At 51.1% G+C, this 21,375-nt stretch overlaps 4 protein-coding genes across 4 annotated transcripts; all 4 read left to right on the top strand.

Annotated features, from left to right (window-relative positions):
• Positions 1-5,834: 5,834 nt before the first annotated feature.
• On the top strand, positions 5,835-7,440 carry CLAFUR5_12899 (Killer toxin subunits alpha/beta; the record flags this gene model as incomplete). Its single annotated transcript, XM_047912047.1, has 4 exons — positions 5,835-6,207; positions 6,258-6,822; positions 6,850-7,198; positions 7,249-7,440. 4 exons carry the CDS (start codon positions 5,835-5,837, stop codon positions 7,438-7,440), a joined length of 1,479 nt encoding a protein of 492 aa, XP_047768000.1.
• Positions 7,441-7,624: 184 nt separating this feature from the next.
• CLAFUR5_12898 (Killer toxin subunits alpha/beta) lies at positions 7,625-10,156 on the top strand (the record flags this gene model as incomplete). Its single annotated transcript, XM_047912046.1, has 5 exons — positions 7,625-7,644; positions 7,696-7,813; positions 7,866-8,198; positions 8,251-8,539; positions 8,592-10,156. The coding sequence occupies 5 exons, from the start codon at positions 7,625-7,627 to the stop codon at positions 10,154-10,156; spliced, it is 2,325 nt and encodes a 774-aa protein (XP_047767999.1).
• Positions 10,157-13,253: 3,097 nt separating this feature from the next.
• CLAFUR5_12897 (uncharacterized protein) lies at positions 13,254-14,897 on the top strand (the record flags this gene model as incomplete). The annotated part of the gene is made up of 1 exon (XM_047912045.1): positions 13,254-14,897. The coding sequence occupies one exon, from the start codon at positions 13,254-13,256 to the stop codon at positions 14,895-14,897; it is 1,644 nt and encodes a 547-aa protein (XP_047768002.1).
• A 1,291-nt stretch (positions 14,898-16,188) lies between these two features.
• CLAFUR5_12896 (ABC multidrug transporter atrA) lies at positions 16,189-20,929 on the top strand (the record flags this gene model as incomplete). Its single annotated transcript, XM_047912044.1, has 2 exons — positions 16,189-18,939; positions 18,992-20,929. 2 exons carry the CDS (start codon positions 16,189-16,191, stop codon positions 20,927-20,929), a joined length of 4,689 nt encoding a protein of 1,562 aa, XP_047768001.1.
• Between the last annotated feature and the right edge of the window lie 446 nt (positions 20,930-21,375).

Here is a 21,375-nt window from a genome sequence, read left to right as displayed (position 1 = left end):
GTTACCGCCGTATCGATACTAATTAGTGCCCCCTTCGAGATGTCGTCCGCCGCCTATTTACGCTAGGCTATAACCTAAGTAACAACCGCCGTAACGGTAGTAATAGTAGTAACGCTAATAATACCGGCGGCGCGGGAAACGCCTAGTCCACTCCGTAAGCGTAACACGTAGTAGACCGTACGAGTTAGAGTTACGAGAAAACGAGAAAAAGTATAAATATATATATATAGGCCTCCTAAGGGAGGCAAGGTTTTAAGTATATCGGTATACTCCCTACTAGCTATAAACTACTCTATAGATAAACATAATCCGGTAATAGCTTCTTATCTAGTTATACTATATATAGTGAATAGAAAGATCCCTACTCAAACCCTTTATAATACTAGTGCTAACTCTACGTACTTTGACATCGACTTTACGTATAAGAATAACCTTAATATAATATAGCTACCCAATCCGTTAGGGCTGATGTTAGTAGATAGCCGACCTACTAGCGACCTTATTACTTATAGAACAACGGTATAGATTTAGATCGGTAACTACGTAGAGACTAGGTCTAGCTACTACGTATTACTAGAATACAATATAGTCCTCGGCCGTCCCTAGTACGACGAGCATTAACCTACGTTCTACTATACGTTAGGAACTATAACCCCATTCTTACTATATTGTCGACAGAACTATATACTCGGAACTGAACTAGTATACGTATAGTCTATTAACGATAAGGGTATTATACTAAGAGGCGTTCTTTAGACCAAGATACTAGTACTAGAGAGTTCGCGACCTTAAGCTCTATCTAATTACGCTAAACCCTACGTAGAGGATAAAGACGAACCTATAGTAGTATAGGAGACGTATACGACGAAGGCAGTAATACGACATACCGTCGACACCTACGATAAACCGGAATCGTCTTACTACGTCCGCTAGCTACTACCCGCCGATAGGGTTAAAACACTTAAGCGCCTAGCGCGTCGAACGAAGAAAGAACTAAAGGTCGAGACTAAGCCGGAGATCGACATTAAGCCTATTAATATAGAAGTACTTCGGCGTATAAGCCGGAGGAAGGGCTATGAAGTATATATAATATAGATGTTTAACCCGAAAGAAAATCCTAATAAGTAAGTCGCGCGAGACCCGCTATCTACGTATATACTAAAGGCTTTTGGTATAAGAGCGAAGCTAGTACTAGGAGGTGGCGCGGCGATATTAGTAGATACTAACACTTAAGAAAACATAAATAGACAGGAGGAGCCCCGGGGTGACTATATCTAGCGGCAACTTAACGCCTCTACTATATTAGCTAACGACTATTAACGTTTTATAAACGGTAAGGACAAAGGCTAGGATCCTATCCCTTTGTTACTAGTAGAGTTTAGGGAAATGGCTAGGCTATTCAGCCGTAAGGAAGTAGATAAGGTCCTACCGCGACGGCCTAGCGTAGACTATAAGATTAAGCTAAAGAATAGTTAGACACCGCTACTTCGAAGACTATACTCCTTCTCTATATAAGAGAACGAGGTGATTAAGAAGTAGATCGACGACTAACTTAAGAAAGGTTTTATTTAGAGAAGCGTGTTACTAGTAGTAGTACCTATTCTAATAGTCAAAAAGCCGGGTAGAGGGCTACGAGTATACGTAGACTATAGAGCTCTAAACGCGCTTACGACGAAGAGTCGCTACCCGATTCCACTATTTTAAGAGACCTTAGATCGTATTACTAGCGCGTAATAGTTTACTAAGCTAGATATTATCGCTACGTTTAATCGTATCCGTATTATAGTAGGAGACGAGTAGAAAACGGCCTTTACTACTAACGTACTTTACTACCGAGCGGGCTATACTACCGAGCGGGCTACTTTTGCTAAGAACTATACTACTTCTACTTCAATTACGACGGTATCTTAATACGACGACATTCTATAGAATCGTTACTAGGAGGACAATTCCTCTTTAGATTCTTCGCTATCTAGCGAGTCTACTTAATAGGTTCGTACGTTATGCCCCGACTCGCTATATTACTTATAGCGTCGTAGCCTTAGTACTAGCCGAACACTATCTAGCGACTCTCTACTCACTTCCTACCTCCTAGTATCCTCTAGAGGTATTAATTACGACGCCTTATCAAAGGTTAGAGACCCCCTAGACTGAATGTACTTACGCTTTCGTGCTTTCCGCTATATAAGGGCCTCGTTAGACTTATATAGCTTACTAATCTTGCTTTATATAAGAGCTATCTAATACGCTATCTCTCTACTCCCTCTCTATTACCCTATTAGACGACCTTCCTCTTTCTACTACGCCTTTCTGAACCCGTAACGACGCTCTAAGACGTAATGACACCTATTATAAACTCTGTCTCGTCGAGGTTATAGGTGTCCTAGTTAAGGATACTATACTTCTCCTTTATATTACGTATAAGTAAGAACTACTTCTCGATAACGTCTAGATCTTCTATTAGGGCTCGCTAACGATCGTATCTACGTGTTATACGAACCTTTAGCTTACGATGCCGCCTAATAAACCTGTCTGTCTAATTAAGACTAGCGGGCTTAAGACCCTTCTCTTATAGTAATAAATCGGCTATTACTCGTATACTAGCCTTTAATAGCGGGAAACCTCTAAGATCTAGCTCGAGTATATACTCAAGTATCACCCTCTCTTCTAGCTCTATAAGCTTCTTCGAATTAGGCTCGTAGTCACCCCGAGGAGGTCGTCTATTCAATCGATACCCTAGTATAGTTCGAGACGCGTCGTATACCTTTATAGCAAGTCGATTCGTGATTGTCGCGTCGCGTTTCGTGGCCTGGACAGCTAAGGTCAGTTTGGCCTCGTTTAAAGACAATATACGCTATAATAGTAGTTGTATAGCTATATCTATAGAAGTAGTACAGTTCTTAGTAAAAGTGGCCCGCTCGGTAGTATAGCCCGCTCGGTAGTAAAGCACGTTAGATATAATCTAGTCTATATAAAATATATCTTCTAACTCTAGCTAAGCTACGTTAATATATAGCTTACCTACGTATCTCTACTAGATCTAGTCTAATAGTCTTTAGAAGCTTATAGGCACGATATATAGTAACTAGTAGGCGACCTTATTCCTAAATCTCTAGATAAAGGTAGCTTCTACTATAGCTCTATAGTAGTTATCTCTCTAGAAGCTAGATAATAATACTAGTAATAGTCGCTTTAATCTCCTCTAGATACTCTATCTAGATCCTTCTATATATATTGTTTTGCTTTCTAATACTCTTAAGCCCTCGATTAGTATATACCTAGCTAGCCTACTTAAGTCTTTTTACAATATTAGCGTCTCGTATATTATCCTAAAAGAATATCTAATAGATAGCCTCGATTATCTATAGGGATGTTTTAGTCCTATATAGCTTCTTCTATAAAGGATCTACTCGCTATTAAGTAAGAATATACTTCTAAAGTATTAGAAGGCGATCGGTAATACTATATTAGTACCTAAGGTGTTTTAGAATATCTAGGGCTCTCTGATTAAGAATAATATAGTAATGCTTAACGTACTTCACTACCGAGCGGGCTACACTACCGAGCGGGCCACTTTTACTAAGAACTGTACCACTTCTATAGATACAGCTATACAACTACTATTACAGCGTGTATTGTCTTTAAACGAGGCCAAACTGACCTTAGCTGTCCAGGCCACGAAACGCGACGCGACAATCACGAATCGACTTGCTATAAAGGTATACGACGCGTCTCGAACTATACTAGGGTATCGATTAAATGGACGACCTCCTCGGGGTGACTACGAGCCTAATTCGAAGAAGCTTATAGAGCTAGAAGAGAGGGTGATACTTAAGTACATACTCGAGCTAGATCTTAGAGGTTTCCCGCTATTAAAGGCTAGTATACGAGCAATAGCCGATTCATTACTATAAGAGAAGGGTCTTAAGCCCGCTAGTCTTAATTAGATAGACAGGTTCATTAGGCGGTATCGTGAGCTAAAGGTTTATATAATACGTAGATACAATTATTAGCAAGCCCTAATAGAAGATCTAGACGTTATCGAGAGGTGGTTCTTACTTGTACGTAATATAAAGGAGAAGTATAGTATCCTTGACTAGGACACCTATAACTTCGATAAGACAGGGTTTATAATAGGTGTCATTACGTCTTAGAGCGTCGTTACGGGTCTAGAAAGGCGTAGTAGAAAGAGGAAGGTCGTTCAATAGGGTAATAGAGAATAGGCAATAGTAATTAAGACTATCTATATAGACGGAACAGCGCTCCTACCCTACGTCATCCTTATAGGCAAATAGCACATTAGTACCTAGTACTAAGACGGTAACTTAGGTCTAGACTAGATAATCGGGCTAATAGAGAACGGCTAGACTAATAATGAGTTCGGTATACGGTAGCTAGAGCATTTCTAGAAGCATACTATAGCTCGTACGACTAGGGCATAGAGACTGCTTATTATCGATAGCTACGAGAGCTACAACTCGAAGGCATTCTAGAATCTATATAAGGAATACAAGATCTTGGCCCTATATATGCTATCGTACGCCTCGTACTTACTCTAGCCATTAGATATAGGTTGCTATTCGCCTTTAAAGAAGGTATACGGTGCTTAGCTCTCGGGCTTAGTACGCTAGCGCATTACTTATATCGATAAAGTAGAGTTCCTACGCGCCTTCCGGGCAGCCTATAACGCTATATTCAGATAGGAGAACATCCTATCGAGCTTTAGAGGCGCTGGTTTGGTTCTATTCAATCTATAGGTAGTGATAGAGAAGCTTAATGTTAAGCTACGTACGCTAACCCCTCTAGCTCCGGACTCTACCCCTTAGGAGTCGAAGACACTACGAACTACAAAAGAATTCGACTCTTAATCGACACTAGTAACGAACAAAATGCGTGCCCGGGCAGGTTTATCGCTAAACTCGTTATAGGAAGGGGTGCATCAGCTTGTGAAAGGGAGTAGAGAGATAGCGCATTAGATAGCTCTTATACGAAGCGAGATTAGTAAGCTACGTAAGTCTAACGAGGCCCTTATATAGCGAAAAGCACGAAAGCGCAAGTATATTCAGTCTAGAGGGTCTCTAACCTTCGATAAGGCGTCGCAATTGATACCTCTAGAGGATACTAGGAGGCAGGAAGTGAGTAGAGAGTCGCTAGATAGTGTTCGGCTAGTACTAAGGCTACGACGCTATAAGCGATGTGGCGAGTCGGGGCATAACGTACGCACCTGTCAAGTAGACTTGCTAGATAGCGAAGAATCTGAAGAGGAATTGTCCTCCTAGTAACGATTCTGTAGGATGTCGTCGTGTTAAGATACCGTCGTAATCAAAGTGGAAGTGGTACAGTTCTTGGCAAAAGTGGCCCGCTCGGTGGTGTGGCCCGCTCGGTGGTGAAGCACGTTAATCTTATTATAGTATAAGTAAAGGCTTCAAGGTAGGCGTCCTATAGGTATAATACTCATCTCTCACGACTTCGGACAGCTGGATGCTTGCAGCGGGACTGTTGTCTTCCAGACCAATATCTACAACAAGATCGATGATCCCAACACTCACGTCTACTTCCGTGCATGTACAGCTTCAGGTGGGACGATCATCACGGATCCCTACGCCAACATCACAAACCGCTCTGACCAAGGAGGCAATATCAATCGACGACAAAACCTTGCTGTCAACGACACAGCTCCATCCGCTCCACAGTTGACGCTCACCGCCTGGCAAGATGGCCAGATTGAGGCATCAGCAGCACAAGACGCTGTTCAGGCACTACAACGCTACGCCGTGGCCACGACATCGGACACAACGCTCGTCTTTGCTCGAAAGTGGCCAGTTGTCGCTGGAATGTACATTGGCTCTCAAATCGATAAGGCGAGTGCTGGTGTTGTCCTCGATGGCTTCAGCGATCGAATCGGTCAGGGAAATTTGCAGCGGCTGGCTGTCCAGACCTGCAGTGAGACGAAGAACATCAGCAGTCCACAGTACTTTGGAGTTGCTGTTGCCAACGCTGGTGGTGTTGTCGCCGTGCAAGATGCCTTGAGGAGCTGGAACGAGGCCCAGTGTGTCAATGGGGACTCAAAGACTGCCTGGAGTGGACCTGAACTCAGCACGGTATCAGGGACGGAAGTCTCCGTCGATCCTGATGCCGTGACTAGCGATGGCGATGGTTTGCAAGGTCGCTCGCTGCATGCGAGAGATACTTGCAAATACACTCAAGGTATGATACGAATCCTCATATGTTTACACCGCTAACGATGTTATTTGCAGTTCAAGCTGGTGATGGCTGCTATGCCGTGGCCGAACGATGCGGGTGCACGCAGGATGAGCTCGCGTCCTACAATGGAGGCGGTAACTTCTGTACATCCCTCAAAGTCGATCAGGTGCGTCTCTTCCCCGCCAGGCCTCCATGGATGTATCAATCTAACTTTTTCCAGTACGTCTGCTGCTCGCCGGGCGAACCCCCCGACTTTTCTCCTCAGCCTAATTCTGATCGAACTTGCTCCGCCTACACAATCCAGTCAGGAGATTACTGCCAAGCCATCGCAGATGCCCACAGCATGACCGTAGAGGACATCCAGGACCGCAATCGCGACACTTGGGGAGGGCAAGGCTGTGGCAATGTCTTTCTTGGAATGAAGATCTGTCTCAGCACGGGTAGACCACCTTTCCCAGCCGTAGTACCAAATGCGGTCTGTGGTCCCCAAGTTGATGACACCGAGCCGACGTCGGATGTGTCTGGATGGACTAATCTCAACCAATGTCCTTTGAACGCATGCTATGATATCTTTGGCCAGTGTGGAATGACATCGGACTTTTGCACGCCCAATCCAGCGTAGGTCGAGAAGCAAAAGCGCTATAGAATCGCCGTCACTGACTTTTTCCTTAGCGACACGGGAAACCCTGGCACAGCTCAGCCTGGTAGTAACGGCTGTATATCCGACTGCGGCACGGACATCATTACTAGCGTCAGTCCCTCCACCTTTGAGAGGATTGGATACTATGAGGCTTTTAGCGTTGAGCGACCCTGCGACCATTTGTCTGTCGCCTCTATTCCTGACCGATACACTATCGTGCATTGGGCGTTCGCCGATCTGAGCGATAGCTTCCAGCTTTCAATCAGTCCCTACGAGGATGCATGGGCGGACTTCAAGAAGGAGACTCGGTTTAAGAAGATCGTGTCCTTCGGTGGCTGGGAGTTCTCGACCGCGGTGAGTTATCTCTCAGTCTCGTGTTGCGTTTGGAAGCTGACAATGTCTAGCCTAGCAGCTTCGACGTCTTGAGATCCGCCGTCAACCCTGAAAACCGACAAAACTTTGCTAACAATATCGCCAAGTTCGTGCAAGACGAGGGACTTGATGGTGTAGACATCGACTGGGAGCTGAGCTACAAACGAGTCCAATCTTTCAGACCATCGTTAACAGAATACCCAGTATCCTGGCGCTCCGGATAGTCAAGGTGAACCACTCCCAACCGACTCGCCCGACAGTGCAGACAACTATCTCGAGTTCTTGAAACTCCTGCGAGCCGCACTCCCAAGCACATACTCTATATCGATCGCTATTCCGGCCTCGCTCTACTACCTAAAGGCTTTTCCAGCTGATGCATTGGGCGATCTGCTCGATTATTTTATATACATGACTTACGATCTGCATGGGTGAGCCTGTCTGTCGACAAGTATGTTTGAGTTCCGCGCTGACAAGTCAAGGCAATGGGATCATGGCAACACTTTCACGAACCTCGGCTGCCCTAATGGCAACTGTCTCAGGTCGCAGATCAATCAGACAAAGACTGAGTCCGCTCTCTCAATGCTTACTAAAGCAGGAGTACGATAGTCAGATCACTCTATTCTTTAACCAAGACTAATGAGTATCGCAGGTCGATTCAAGTAAGATCATGCTCGGACAGCCATTGTACGGACGTAGCTTCAAGATGACGGATCCCAGCTGTTACACCGCGGAGTGCACGTTCACGGGCCCGTCAATTGGTGCCCAGCCTGGTGATTGCACCGGGACACCAGGCTATATTGCCAACCTGGAGATCCGCAACATCATCAATGGCGGCGAGTATGATGTTCAGCAATATAACTCTCTTGAAGCTGGGGATATTCTGGTCTACGGTGGCAATTGGGTCTCGTGGATGACGGGCTTAACGTACTATCGACGAAGTGATTATGCTCGAGGCCTTGGACTGGGAGGGACGTCCGATTGGGTTAGTACTGCACTGGAATTGTTCCAGATACTATGGCTGACTGATGAATTAGGCTATTGACTTGAATTATACCGGCGACGCTGGTGGAGGTAGCGGTGGAAACAACAGCACCAACGGTACCGGTAGCGGTGTTGTGACTATCGATCCATCAATCTACGGGAATCCTAACCCACAAGTCACCTGCCAGCCACCATGCACGTTCGTGCTCCCACCATGGACCTTGCCGTATACCACCACCATCACCCCAGCCCCGGTCACGTCTTCGATTGTTGACTACTGGCCGTACGTGACTACGATCAGTGGCACCGTCACGAGTACCCTCTATATTTCGAAGACCACCGGCAAGTCTTACCACAGTCATCTTCTCGTTACACTTGGCTAACTCTTATACAGTGACTACCATCACGCCAGCGCCGGTGACCACGACAGAGATTCCGGTATCGAACGTGGAGTGGACCGACACTGACCAGAGCATCATCTTCCTGACAAGCAGTGTCATTCTTCCACCGGTCACATTGACCCAGGATTCCACGGTCTACACAACAGATGGCATGACGATCACGATCCCGGGTATCACCTACAAGTACAGTCAAGGACCATATCCGCCGGTGACAAGGCCGACTCCTGGAACCACCTCTAGTCCCGGGATGGCTGGGAATCCCACCAGCACCGAAACGCCGACCTCATCATCCACATATGGAATCTTTCCACCTCCAACCTCGTGTGGCTCATGTCCGCCATCTATCACTCCAATCATTGGTCCACCTGGCCCTCTTTGTAAGACTGGCTGCGTGATTCAATGTATATTATTCTGCTCGCCAGAACTGCCGTGTATTGGTCCGCAGTGTAACTGCATCGGGGTCGGATGTCCTGGAGGAGGTGGCTGTGTTGGTCCTGGATGTTCTGGCTCTGATAGTGACAATCCAGGCGACAATGCCCCCAGTGACCCCGATGAGGAAGATAAGTGTGAGATCGATATATCCACCGGTCTCCGCGACAACGGCAATTTCCCAGTATTTGATGCTTCAACCGGACAGATCAGCTGCGATGGGTCGATGGAGCCGGGCGAATGCCAACAGCGCATTGACAATAACATGGAGAGCGTGCAGAACCAGCTCGAAAGCGATCAGCAGTGCTGCCCTACTGGCAGTGGTGCCAAATTACGACGGCGTGAGTCAAACGGCATGTTAACGAATCTGTTACATGATGCGAGTGATTCCTTCGGTGCTCTTTTTAAACGACAGGGCGGTTCCTGCCCTCAGCCTGCAAGCGATCCACGGCGGCCGGCTCAAGGGCAGTGTCTCGTTACGTACACGTGCCCTCCGGACCTATTCCCGGGTGTGTGTGGCAATGCCAAATCGGCCATTCAAGACAGGGGCATGACGTCTATTTTGTCGCATATTACTGGCAGCAGCATTTACAAGACGGAACCCTGGCACAAAGGCCACTTCAAATGGAAGTCTGGTACTCCAAAGGGAGGCTGGAAGCTGGATTGTTGCGAAGTCGAAGAATATCCTTTTGGCGCTGGAAATCCTAATCGCAATCCCACCGGCGATAGAATCTTCAACTGGGACAACGTCCCCACGCTCCGTCTCATACCCGGCGGCAGATTCGGGCTGCACCTGGAGAATCAAACCCATGCCAACCACCTCAAAGCGTTCCTCAACAGCGTGAAGCAAGACTATAGCCTGCCGAACCTCAACCGCATCGTCTACTGTGTTGACTTCCCGGCGGGATTTGACAATTTTATCCCTGAGAATTCACCGGACAACTTTTGCGCCGTGGCATATGGAGAACAGTCCACCCTGGTCAATGGAACTCCAACACGTCGCCGATCCACCTCGCTGCGCGGTCCTCTGTTACGCGCCTACGACAACTGCATCGCCCACGAGCACCTGCAACGTGCCTTCAGGCTGCCAGAATGTCGCCGATCCACCTGGATGCGCGATTCTCTGTGATGCGCCTACGACGACTTCGTGTACCGAGCCTCCAGCACCAACGGGTACAACTACTAATAATGAAGACCGAGGATTTGAATGCTTTAGTCCCAAGGACTGTGCAGACCGTAAGAGGTTCACTTTCGATGATTATGTCGACGTTACGAGTATGTCCAATCCTTCATCCATGAAATTGCAGCCGAGTAGCACTGACAATATTCCCTAGCCGGCTTCTGCGACAACGCTCGCGTCGTCGGCGCCGAAAACAACTTCGGCTACGTCGAACAGACCACCGCCCCCGACTACCGAGTACAAGTCCACGTCGCCTGGGCTGACGACCAGTCCGGCTGCGGCGATAAGAAGGATTTCGAGACTTCGTCCACCGATCATAGGAGCTCGGGCTACAACGCCTGTCGAAACCTCTTCCTGGGTCCGTTGCAGTGCCATCGAGCCGAAGACGACTCCGATGGGATGGAGACTAGCTATGGTGGGCAGTACGTTTGACACGAGGATCACAGAAAACCCTCCTCTTCTCAGCCTCATCCAGAATCTTCATGTTCCTGCTCTTCTGGCCAACGCTGTCCCTCCTTATCACAGGCTACCTACTGCCTTTCTTCGAAGACGCAGCAGGTGGCAATTACAATCTCGATTACCTTTTTCCGGAAGCTCGGCGAAGCATTACTCCCTTCGGTAGTATTACCACCATACCCAGTCGCCATACACCTTGGGGAGTAATCGATTCGAAGGAGATGTACACCCTCTATATTCCAGGTGCGGGCTTTCTCTGGAGCGACGAAATGGTGTGGGCACAGAGTGGACCATGCTCAGAAGAGTATGAAGTGGAGGGCTCGGAAAGGGTACTTTTTGCGGATCGTTTTGCGGAGAGGTATCCGTGGATTGTGGAGGTGGACCATCCGCTAGAGAGGAAGAACAAGAGGAAGACGAAGAAGCCCCGGTCGAAAGGGCCGGTAATTAGGTCAGGAAGTGAGGTGCAGATCAAGAGTTGGACGAGGTACGTCCCTTTTTTCTCCTCGAATCCAAGTTCCATCAGCGGACGTAAGTTTTGATATTTGAATACAGTCACGAGTACCTGTGCCTCATTCCTGGCGAACGAGTCACGAGCGAAGCTGGGTACTTTCCTGCCGATGAAGGCAATGTGAAAGACTCCCCACAAGACACAAAGTCAGGAGGAACAAAATTGCAGAGAATCCGAGTTGGGTGAGATTGTCCGCTCTTTCTCGGCCTTGGTACAGCCTCTGACCAGCACGATCTAGTAACCTTCCCTCTCCATGCAAATGGACCATCTACTACGATCCATCCGATGACAGCGGTGTCGTGTTCTACAATTCGGACCACTCTTGTCGCTTAGCAACGACCTTTCGCTCCCTGCCCAACGAAGTCGCCACCAACGACACAGTCCAGCGGACTCTAGGATCTGCAATCGAAGCGAGCTGCACGGTCAACGCAACCGATGCGAGTTCGAGTTTTCATCTCATCGATGGTAGCCCAGTGAGCAACAGACCTTCTTCGCGCAAGGCACTCGCAAACCATGGACCCGTCTTTCTGGCAGCGAAGCTGGATCATCTTACGAGCACGCGATGCTGTGAGCCAGTTCGGAAATCGATTTGTCGACGACAGTACGCCCATGCCTCAGCTTGAGCGGCGGAATGCTTCGTCTCAGCTCAACGATGACCTTGCTTACGCACTGATTGCTGTGTCATTGGTCTGCTGCCTTGTACGGCAACGAAACCTCACAGCACCAAGGTTTCTACAGCTACCGATATGGTAGACCACATTCGTGCTCGTCCAGATCCTGGGTAATGCGAGCCATTCGAGGGTTACGGGTATTGTCGGACTTCATGGACTGATGGAGACTGTGTCGTTGATTTTGGTGACAGGACGCTCGACGGGGCTGGTTACTTGACCACAGTCCCGGGTTTCGATGCGCTGCCCACTCCCCATCCATTCTCGGCATCGGAACGACCCGCTTCGCATCATGCACTGGCACTTCACCACATGCTGCCAGTGTCACGTGTGGTCGGGGTGGAAGTAGTGCATCGAGACAATCAAACCAGCTTGAGATGACACAGTTCAGGGAGACGTGCGATGCGATGCCGTCAAGTGAGTGTGAGACTGCTCGTCCCCGTTCACCGGCGATGTCGAGAAGAGCGATGGGACGTATAAGGACGGAGCAGTCGCGGTCGCGATACTGTGTCGACTCAGCTGGCGGGGTCCCAGTAGCACGGAGTCACAATCAACGTGGTTAGACCTTCCACATCACTGGAAGTCCTGCTTTGGTCGCAGGTTCGCGGAGATGTTCGGAGGCGATGCGGATCCAGTGAGGACCGACGACTTGAAGTCGCATTACTGTCTTGACTGAGCAAGTCGTGAGTGAGTACCACAGAGCTGATTGACATCGTCGAGATCGTCAACACCTCTCCTGACCTGCCGTCCTGCTTTGTGATCAGTTTCGCGCAGATATTCGGTGCCAGTCTAGCTCCAGTGAGAACCGACGACTCGTAGTCGCATCACTGTCTGGAAATATCTGGTGGTGATTACTTAGCACTGATCGTATCGATGTCGTTGCAATCGTCCACGCCTTCTCCTGCGCCGCCATACTGCTGTCACACAATCTTACTAAGCCGTCGAGGAGTGCAAATAAGGACTTTTGAGGACAGCCCTACCAAGCTCCTCGAACCCTACCAAGCGCCTCAAGCCCAAACCAGATGACTAAGGTCACCCAGCAGCCTTTGAGGACTAGTACGCCAGCCGGATGCCTTGAGATCGTCTTACCTCGTCCTCGCCATGTCGTCCTCCCTAGCCGAAGCGGAAGGATACCCACTGATACCGATGTGTACAGCAGTACTCATACGCTGTCCGCCTCAGCGGTCGAGTCGTAAGCCATTATATTGGAGTTTCACGTCGCCGTATTGGTCGTGAGGATACTGAAACAAAATCCGTCCTCAAAAAGTTTAAAGTCCACAGCGCCTGGCTGTCCCTACAAGTATCCCGCTGTTGGCTTCTATTCTCTCACATCACATCCTCTCACATATCGCTCCAGAGATTTCTTTCCATAACATACAGCTCAAGCATACACGACATTTCCTTGGAGTGCAAGATGTCTGGCGATATGGCAGCAAACTCCTACAATCAGGCTCACTCCGACATGGATCAGATGCAAAACTCGGAGACCTCGAACAGAGAAAGCGCTCGCGATAAGGCGGCGCGAGATCTGTTCACTAGTATGGTGCGGCCCTGCCATACTTCCAACGCTGACAACGCCGTCAACGGGATTCCGGCACCACCCTCATTACCTCCAGCGGTACAGCAGCAGGAAACGCCAGTCGAATTCACCCGCTGCACTACACGCCTCCACGACAACACCTCTCCCGAAGGTGACATCGGTCTCTACATCATGAGAAAATACCCAGCGCGCTGGCAACGCGAGCACCTCGACGACACGGAGGAAGGCGCTGGAATCTACCAGTACCGCCTCGCACCACAGGAGCCTCCGCAGCGCGTGGTGCACCCGGTAGAGAATACCGACGGCGTGATGTGCGATACGTATCTCACCGACGTCTACACAGTTGGAGGCAACATGCTGTGCCTTTTCGTTGATTACAACGAGCATGAGGTCTGCATTGCGCACTGGGCGGACTCTCGCGAGGTTATTGAGGGGTTGTTGGAGATAGAGCTGGGGACGCGCGAGTTCATGAAGGAAGAGAAGCCGGCGGATGTGGATCGGGACGAGCAGATGCGTCGAAATCAGGAGCTTCGGAGGATGCAGCAGTCTTGGGGAATGCGGCAGCCTCAGCCGACGCGACAGTCTCAAGCAATGCGACAGCCGATGCAACAGCCTCAGGCAATACGACAGACGATGCAACAACCTCAGGCGACGGGGCAGCCTCGGGCGATGTGGCAGCCTGCAACGCGACAGCACGCGATGCAGCAGCTTCAGGCTATGCAGCAGCTATCAGCGCAGCTGATGCAACAGCCTCGGGCGAGACAGCAGCAGAATACGGTGTTCCCACCGACGAACCCATTCGCACCTCGTTCCCCATCCGCCGCGCCATCCCCGAATGATCCTGGAGCTCAGACTGGTGTGTTTCCCGACCTACGCAGGGACTCCGGTACTGCGGTCGATGGATATAACATGGCGCCTCAGCCACAGCATCCACTACCTGTGGCCTACCCAGCGTGGCACGACCAGGTAATCCCATCTAATGGTCAAGCTCAACGCCATCAAGCCATAGATGAGGCCGCGCTTGCGTCGAGCCATGGATTCAATATGCCGCCTCAGCCACAGCGGGCAACATCTGTCGTGAATCCAGTGCAGCACAACGAGGCAGATCAGCCCCATGGCCAAACCGGACTTGATCAAGCCATGATTGACACGGCGCTTGAGACTCAGCCTGCAGAGCCACTGTCTGATGAATTCGGGTTGAACGACGCCTTTGCCATGATCGACAATGTCGCTGCATTCAAGGCCAGCCAAAACAGCGCTGCAAACGATGCGGAGGCTTCGGGAGGTCTAAGCATACCAGAGGCTTCCCTGGATCCCATGGGCGTCGAAATTCCTCAAGGGGCGGGTGCTTCGGACAAGGCCGACGATGCCGCAGATGTACAATGGGACGAGCGGTGGGGGTTCGCCGGGTCGCGGGGCATATTGGTGCTTACTTCCAGAGATCAGGGTGAAGAAGCGATGCATGACGCGCCTTGCTTCGAGTGTGCTTCCTGGGTGGAAGGTGCCCGCAGAACTTGACGCAGGTCGATGTTGGTGTTTTGCTTCGTAGTAGCATTTCCGAGATGCGATGCACGAGGCGCCTGGCTTCGGGTACTCTCCCCGAGTCGACGGTGCTCGTAGCATTTCTCAGAGGCCCAAGTTATTGCTTTGTTTGCTTGGTAGTGTAGCTCTTCTTGAATGCGATGCATGACGCGCCGTGCGTCTACTATCCTTCTGGTGCCGAAGGTGCTCGTAGCATTGCGCCGCAGTCAACATGATTGTTGCCTGGAGAGCTCTTGCTCAACGAGGCACTAGCAGCAGGAAACAGTGGAGGCCAGCGCGCGGCCGTGGTGCCGCCCTGCCGTATTGAGATAGTCGGTGGTGTGCACACGGGCGGTGGTGGAGATATAGAGTCGTTGAGCAGAAGTTGTGCATATCTTCATGTGTTGTTGGAGACGCAAGATCGGAAATGGGCGGCAGTGAAAGCGATCCGTCATCCGAATGCGAATGCCCCAACACATGCGCCACGGATGTGGGCGTAGGAGGTACGTACTACGTACAGGTACTTGTATCTGGGTCTGGGTCTGGGTCTGGGTCTGGGACTGAGACTGAGACTGCGACTTCAATGTTGTCTTGCACTGCGATGGAGGTCCAGACAAACCACCGACCAGCCGTTGCACGAGCTCGCAGCTGTCACCCAGTGACCAGTAGAGATGAACAACAAGCCGTGCAAGCATCACCACGCAGTGCACGCCCCACGCACGGAATGCATATTAGAGTGTGAAACGGTTGATTTATCTGCCCCAATGGCACGGATGGAAATGGGGAGATGATGAGCACTCGCAGTCGTTGGCAGCTCAACGCACGAGAGCCGCCAAGAGAATAGGTTGGTTCCAAGTGACGATGACCGAGGGAAAGTCCTCTGCATCACCGCCCCGTCGCCTCCCTCCCTCCTCCGGCTGACCATCCCCCGAACTTAACATCATCGGCGTGCCCAGCGCCGCGTCAGCTTGTCCAAGTCAGCTCGGACACCACCTGCTGACCTCTCGTTCAGACACGACCCGGAGGCCTGAGGCAGTGCTTCTCTGCTCGGAAACGGAAGCTGCACCACTCTCGCTCGCCCTTGTGTGCTCTCTGCTTCGTCGTGAATGACGATCCTTCGCGACGCGTCTTTTCCGTGACCCATTACCCATTCCTCACTCCCATGGCCGACGCGAAAGATATAAGCCATCCTGTCCCGCATTATGATGCAACCACGTTATTCGACGACGCCCCGACACAACACCAGGACAAGGAATAGCTTCCTCTGCACGAGGCATCTGCAGACAGAATGTCCAGCAACGATGCTGCCCACAGCCATGACTCTCCGACACCCCTCAATCACTCCAAGTACATGACGGAAGCACGCCGAGAGGCCGCCGAAGATCCAATCGATTCTGTTGGGAAGAAGGATCCAGACAGTGGCTCTGACAGCGAGGATTCATCGAACCCCATCTCCGCCGATGCGAGAGCCACATTGATGAGACTGGCCACACAATCACAACCCTACTACTCGCACGCCCGGAAAAGCGTTTCTCCTGCCGAACACCCGGGAGCACTCGAGCGAAAAGACACTCTCCATGGCCTGAAACCAGGTGACGATGTTCTCGATCCAAAGAGTCCGCAATTCCATCTCTACAAGTGGATTCGGATGGCCATCAAGCTGTTCGATGATGAAGGAATGACCCACAAGCGAGCTGGCATTGTTTTCAGACATGTCAATGTCAGTGGATCTGGCTCGGCACTGAACGTCCAGCGCACCGTCGGTGACTGGCTCGCAGCGCCTTTGCGGATGCGCGGGCTGTTCAACTTCAGCAAATCGCAACCACGACGAATCCTCCGGAACTTCGATGGCCTCGTGAAAAGTGGTGAGCTCCTGATTGTTCTTGGAAGACCAGGTTCGGGATGCAGCACCTTTCTCAGGACCATCACCGGTGAAATGCACGGGCTCGACCTCAACCAAGGATCAACAGTGCACTACAACGGCATTTCGCAAGAACGAATGCTGGAGGAGTTCCGCGGCGAGATCATTTACAACCAAGAAGTCGACAAGCACTTTCCTCATCTCACAGTAGGAGAGACGCTCGAGCACGCCGCAGCCCTTCGAACACCACAGAACCGACCAATGAGTGTATCGCGACAAAAGTTCGTCGACCATGTCACCCAGGTCATCATGGCCGTCTACGGCCTGAGCCACACTTACAACACGAAAGTAGGCAACGACTTCGTTCGCGGCGTGTCCGGTGGTGAGCGGAAGCGTGTTTCGATTGCAGAGATGGCTCTCGCAGGCTCCTTGCTTGGAGCTTGGGACAACTCGACAAGAGGATTGGACTCTGCTACCGCATTGAACTTTGTCAACTCCCTGCGCCTCACATCAAACCTGCTGGGCTCATCGCATGCCGTCGCCATCTACCAGGCTAGTCAAGCCATCTACGACCTGTTCGACAAGGCAATCGTGCTCTACGAAGGGCGAGAAATCTTCTACGGAAAGGCGGATGCAGCGAAGGCGTACTTTGAACGTCAAGGCTGGTACTGTCCACCCCGCCAGACCACCGGCGACTTCTTAACCAGTGTAACGAGCCCCTCCGAACGACAGGCAGCCGAAGGCTACGAGAACCGCGTCCCAAGAACCCCAGACGACTTCGAGAAATTCTGGCGCAGCAGCCCAGAGTACCAAGAACTGCAGCGCGAGATTCAGGACTACGAGCAGGAATACCCTGTCGGCGACAAAGGAACGGAACTCGAAGCTTTCCGACAGTACAAGGGACAGCAGCAGTCAGACCACGTCCGTCCCAAGTCTTCGTACGTCGTTAGCGTGTGGATGCAAATCAAGTTGAACATGAAACGATCGTGGCAACGTATCTGGAACGACAAGGCTTCGACGATGACGCCTATTCTGACGAACGTCATTATGGCTCTCATTATCGGTTCTGTGTTTTTCAACTCGCCTGATGCTTCCGTTGCTTTCACCGCAAAAGGAGCTGTCCTGTTCTTCGCCATTCTGCTCAACGCCCTTGCCGCCATCACTGAGATCAACAGCTTGTACGACCAGCGCCCGATCGTGGAGAAACATAAATCTTACGCGTTCTATCATCCTTCCACCGAGGCGATGGCTGGAATCGTGTTGGATATCCCGATCAAGTTCACCATGGCGGTCGCCTTCAACCTGACCCTCTACTTCCTTGCCGGTCTAAGAAGAGAACCGTCGCAGTTCTTCATCTTCTTCCTGATCAACTATACTGCGACATTCGTCATGGCAGCCGTCTTCCGCACAATGGCAGCTGTGACCAAAACGATCTCCCAGGCCATGGCTCTTTCCGGTGTGTTGGTTCTCGCCATCGTCATTTACACTGGCTTCGTGGTACCCGTGCGCTACATGGGCGACTGGTTCGGCTGGATTCGCTGGATAAACCCCATCTTCTACGCCTTCGAGATTCTGATCGCGAACGAGTTCCACGGGAGAGAGTTCACGTGTTCTGCGTTCATCCCGGCATACCCCGACAACGTCGCCAATGCTCTCGCCGGTACTGGAGGAACAAGCTTCATCTGCAACGTCGTCGGCGCAGTAGCTGGCGAATTGACTGTCAACGGCGACCGCTACATCGCAGAGTCGTACGGCTACTACTACAGCCACGTCTGGCGCAACTTCGGCATCCTGCTTGCCTTCCTAATCGGCTTCCTGGGCATCTACTTCCTCGCCGTCGAAGTCAACTCCAACACTTCCTCAAGTGCCGAGGTCTTGGTCTTCCGACGGGGACACGTTCCGGCGTATATGCAGGACATGGCCAAGGGCAATGCGAACGATGAGGAGGCTGGTGCGCCGGAGAAGGTTGCTGAGGTCGAAGCACAGCAGAATGAGGAGGGTGGTGTTGATGTCATTTCACCGCAGACGGATATTTTCACGTGGCGCGATGTGTCGTATGATGTTGAGATCAAGGGCGAACCGAGACGGCTGCTGGATAATGTTTCGGGATATGTGAAGCCGGGGACTTTGACGGCGCTAATGGGGACTTCTGGGGCTGGAAAGACAACGCTTCTTGATGTAAGTCCAGTCACACTGTTCCAAAGCAAATGATTGCTGACACAACATACAGGTCCTCGCTCAACGAACCACAATGGGTGTCGTGACCGGATCCATGTTCGTCAACGGAGCTCCTCTCGACGACAGCTTCCAACGCAAAACCGGTTACGTCCAACAACAAGATCTCCACCTCGAAACCTCCACCGTCCGCGAATCTCTCCGCTTCTCCGCAATACTCCGCCAGCCCAAGACCGTAAGCACCAAGGAGAAGTATGACTACGTCGAAGACGTCATCAAGATGCTCAACATGGAAGATTTCGCAGAGGCAGTCGTCGGCGTCCCCGGAGAAGGCTTGAACGTGGAACAACGCAAGCTCCTCACAATCGGCGTGGAACTCGCCGCGAAGCCGAAGCTTCTCCTCTTCCTGGACGAACCGACTAGTGGACTGGACTCGCAGAGTTCCTGGGCTATCTGTGCCTTCCTCCGCAAGCTGGCCGATAGTGGACAGGCTGTACTCTGCACCATCCACCAGCCTAGCGCTATCCTGTTCCAGCAATTCGACAGACTCTTGTTCCTCCGCAAAGGTGGCCAGACCGTCTACTTCGGCAACATCGGTGAACAGTCCCGCACTCTTCTCGGCTACTTCGAGAGCAACGGCGCCCGCAAGTGCGACGACGACGAGAACCCCGCTGAATACATGCTCGAGATCGTTGGTGGTCAGGACCATGACTGGGTCCAGACCTGGAACGACAGCGAACAGTATGGCGAGGTCCAGCAGCAAATCGAGCAATTCCACAGCGAGAAGAAGGGCGCCTCTGCCAACGGCGATGACGATCCTTCAGCCCACTCTGAATTCGCCATGCCTTTCTGGTCACAGGTCTTAGAGGTCACCCGCCGTGTCTTCCAGCAATACTGGCGCATGCCCTCCTACATCATGGCCAAAATGCTCCTCTCGGGCGCCTCCGGCCTCTTCATCGGCTTCTCCTTCTACTCCGCCGACGCCACCCTGCAAGGAATGCAAAACATCGTCTATGCCCTCTTCATGGTCACCACCATCTTCGCCACCCTGGTGCAACAAATCATGCCCCTCTTCGTAACACAACGATCCCTCTACGAAGTCCGCGAACGACCCTCAAAAGCTTACAGCTGGAAAGCTTTCCTCCTGGCCAACATCGTCGTCGAAATTCCCTACCAGATCATCGCCGGCCTCCTCATATACGCGACCTTCTACTACCCCGTCGTCGGCGTCCAGAGCTCCGAACGACAAGGCCTCGTCCTCCTCTTCTGCGTCGTCTTCCTGATCTACGCCTCCACCTTCGCACACATGTGCATCGCCGCCATGCCCGATGCGCAAACCGCCGGCGCGATCGTCACCCTCCTCTTCGCCATGACCCTCATCTTCAACGGCGTCATGCAAAGCCCCACCGGCCTCCCAGGCTTCTGGATCTTCATGTACCGCGTCTCGCCCATGACTTATTGGGTCGCCGGGATGGCCGCGACAATGCTTCACGGCCGCCAAGTCACCTGCTCCCAACAAGAATTGAGTGTGATCGACCCGCCCGGAGGCCTTACGTGTCAAGCCTACTTCGAGCCTTACCTCCAACAAGCACCCGGCTACCTCCTCAACCCGGACGCTACAGAACAATGCGGATACTGCTCCATCAGCGTCGCTGACACCTTCCTCGCCGGCTCGGGAATTCAGTGGGGCGACAGATGGCGCAACTTCGGCATCATGTGGGCGTACGTTTTCTTCAATATTTTCGCGGCTGTCATGTTGTATTATTTCTTCCGCGTCCGGAGTAGCAGCAAGAAGAGTAAAACGAGCAAGACCAAGAAGAACGACAAGAGCAACGAGGGAACGAACGCGGATCAGCAGGCGAAGAAGGGGAATACCGCTGCTGCGATGAGTTTTGCGGGTGTGGGGACTAGTGCGGCGGGTGTGGCGAATGGGTATCTGACGAATAATTTGCAGAGGGTCAGTACGAATAAGAGGAATGCGCATATTTATTAGATGGGGTCAAAGGTTTTGTTTGATTGGTGGGATTGGATATATTTGAGCGGTATAGAGATGTGAAGTTATAATGATCATATACGTTGGACATTCAGGCCGCTTTGGCATTTCAGCATATGCCGAATCGGTGCGTTCGTAGGGCTCAGGTCTATTGACCGGGACTGGACAGTCGGACCACACTCGACTGTGTTATTACGTGCAAGTTGTAACGCCCAATTGCGTCGCAAAATTTCTGTAATAAGTACGAGTATATCGTACTCTACAAGGCTCCGAGGCGCCTTGATATTGCTTCATGTAGCAGCCTTGCGGGGCTTTCCTGCAAGACTATAGTGGCAACGAACTCGAGGTCGGCCGTCGAGTATTTTGTGCACCCAGGTAGTGCACTTTGCTCAGAGTCGACCGAAAGTGAACGGTTTGTGCCCAGCTCCCCGTGCTCATCACATGCA

The sequence above is a fragment of the Fulvia fulva genome, chromosome 11, assembly GCF_020509005.1.
Source record: "Fulvia fulva chromosome 11, complete sequence".
Lineage (NCBI taxonomy): Eukaryota > Fungi > Ascomycota > Dothideomycetes > Mycosphaerellales > Mycosphaerellaceae > Fulvia > Fulvia fulva.
Note: the sequence above shows the minus strand (reverse complement) of the source record. Positions and strands in the feature narration are given on the sequence as shown.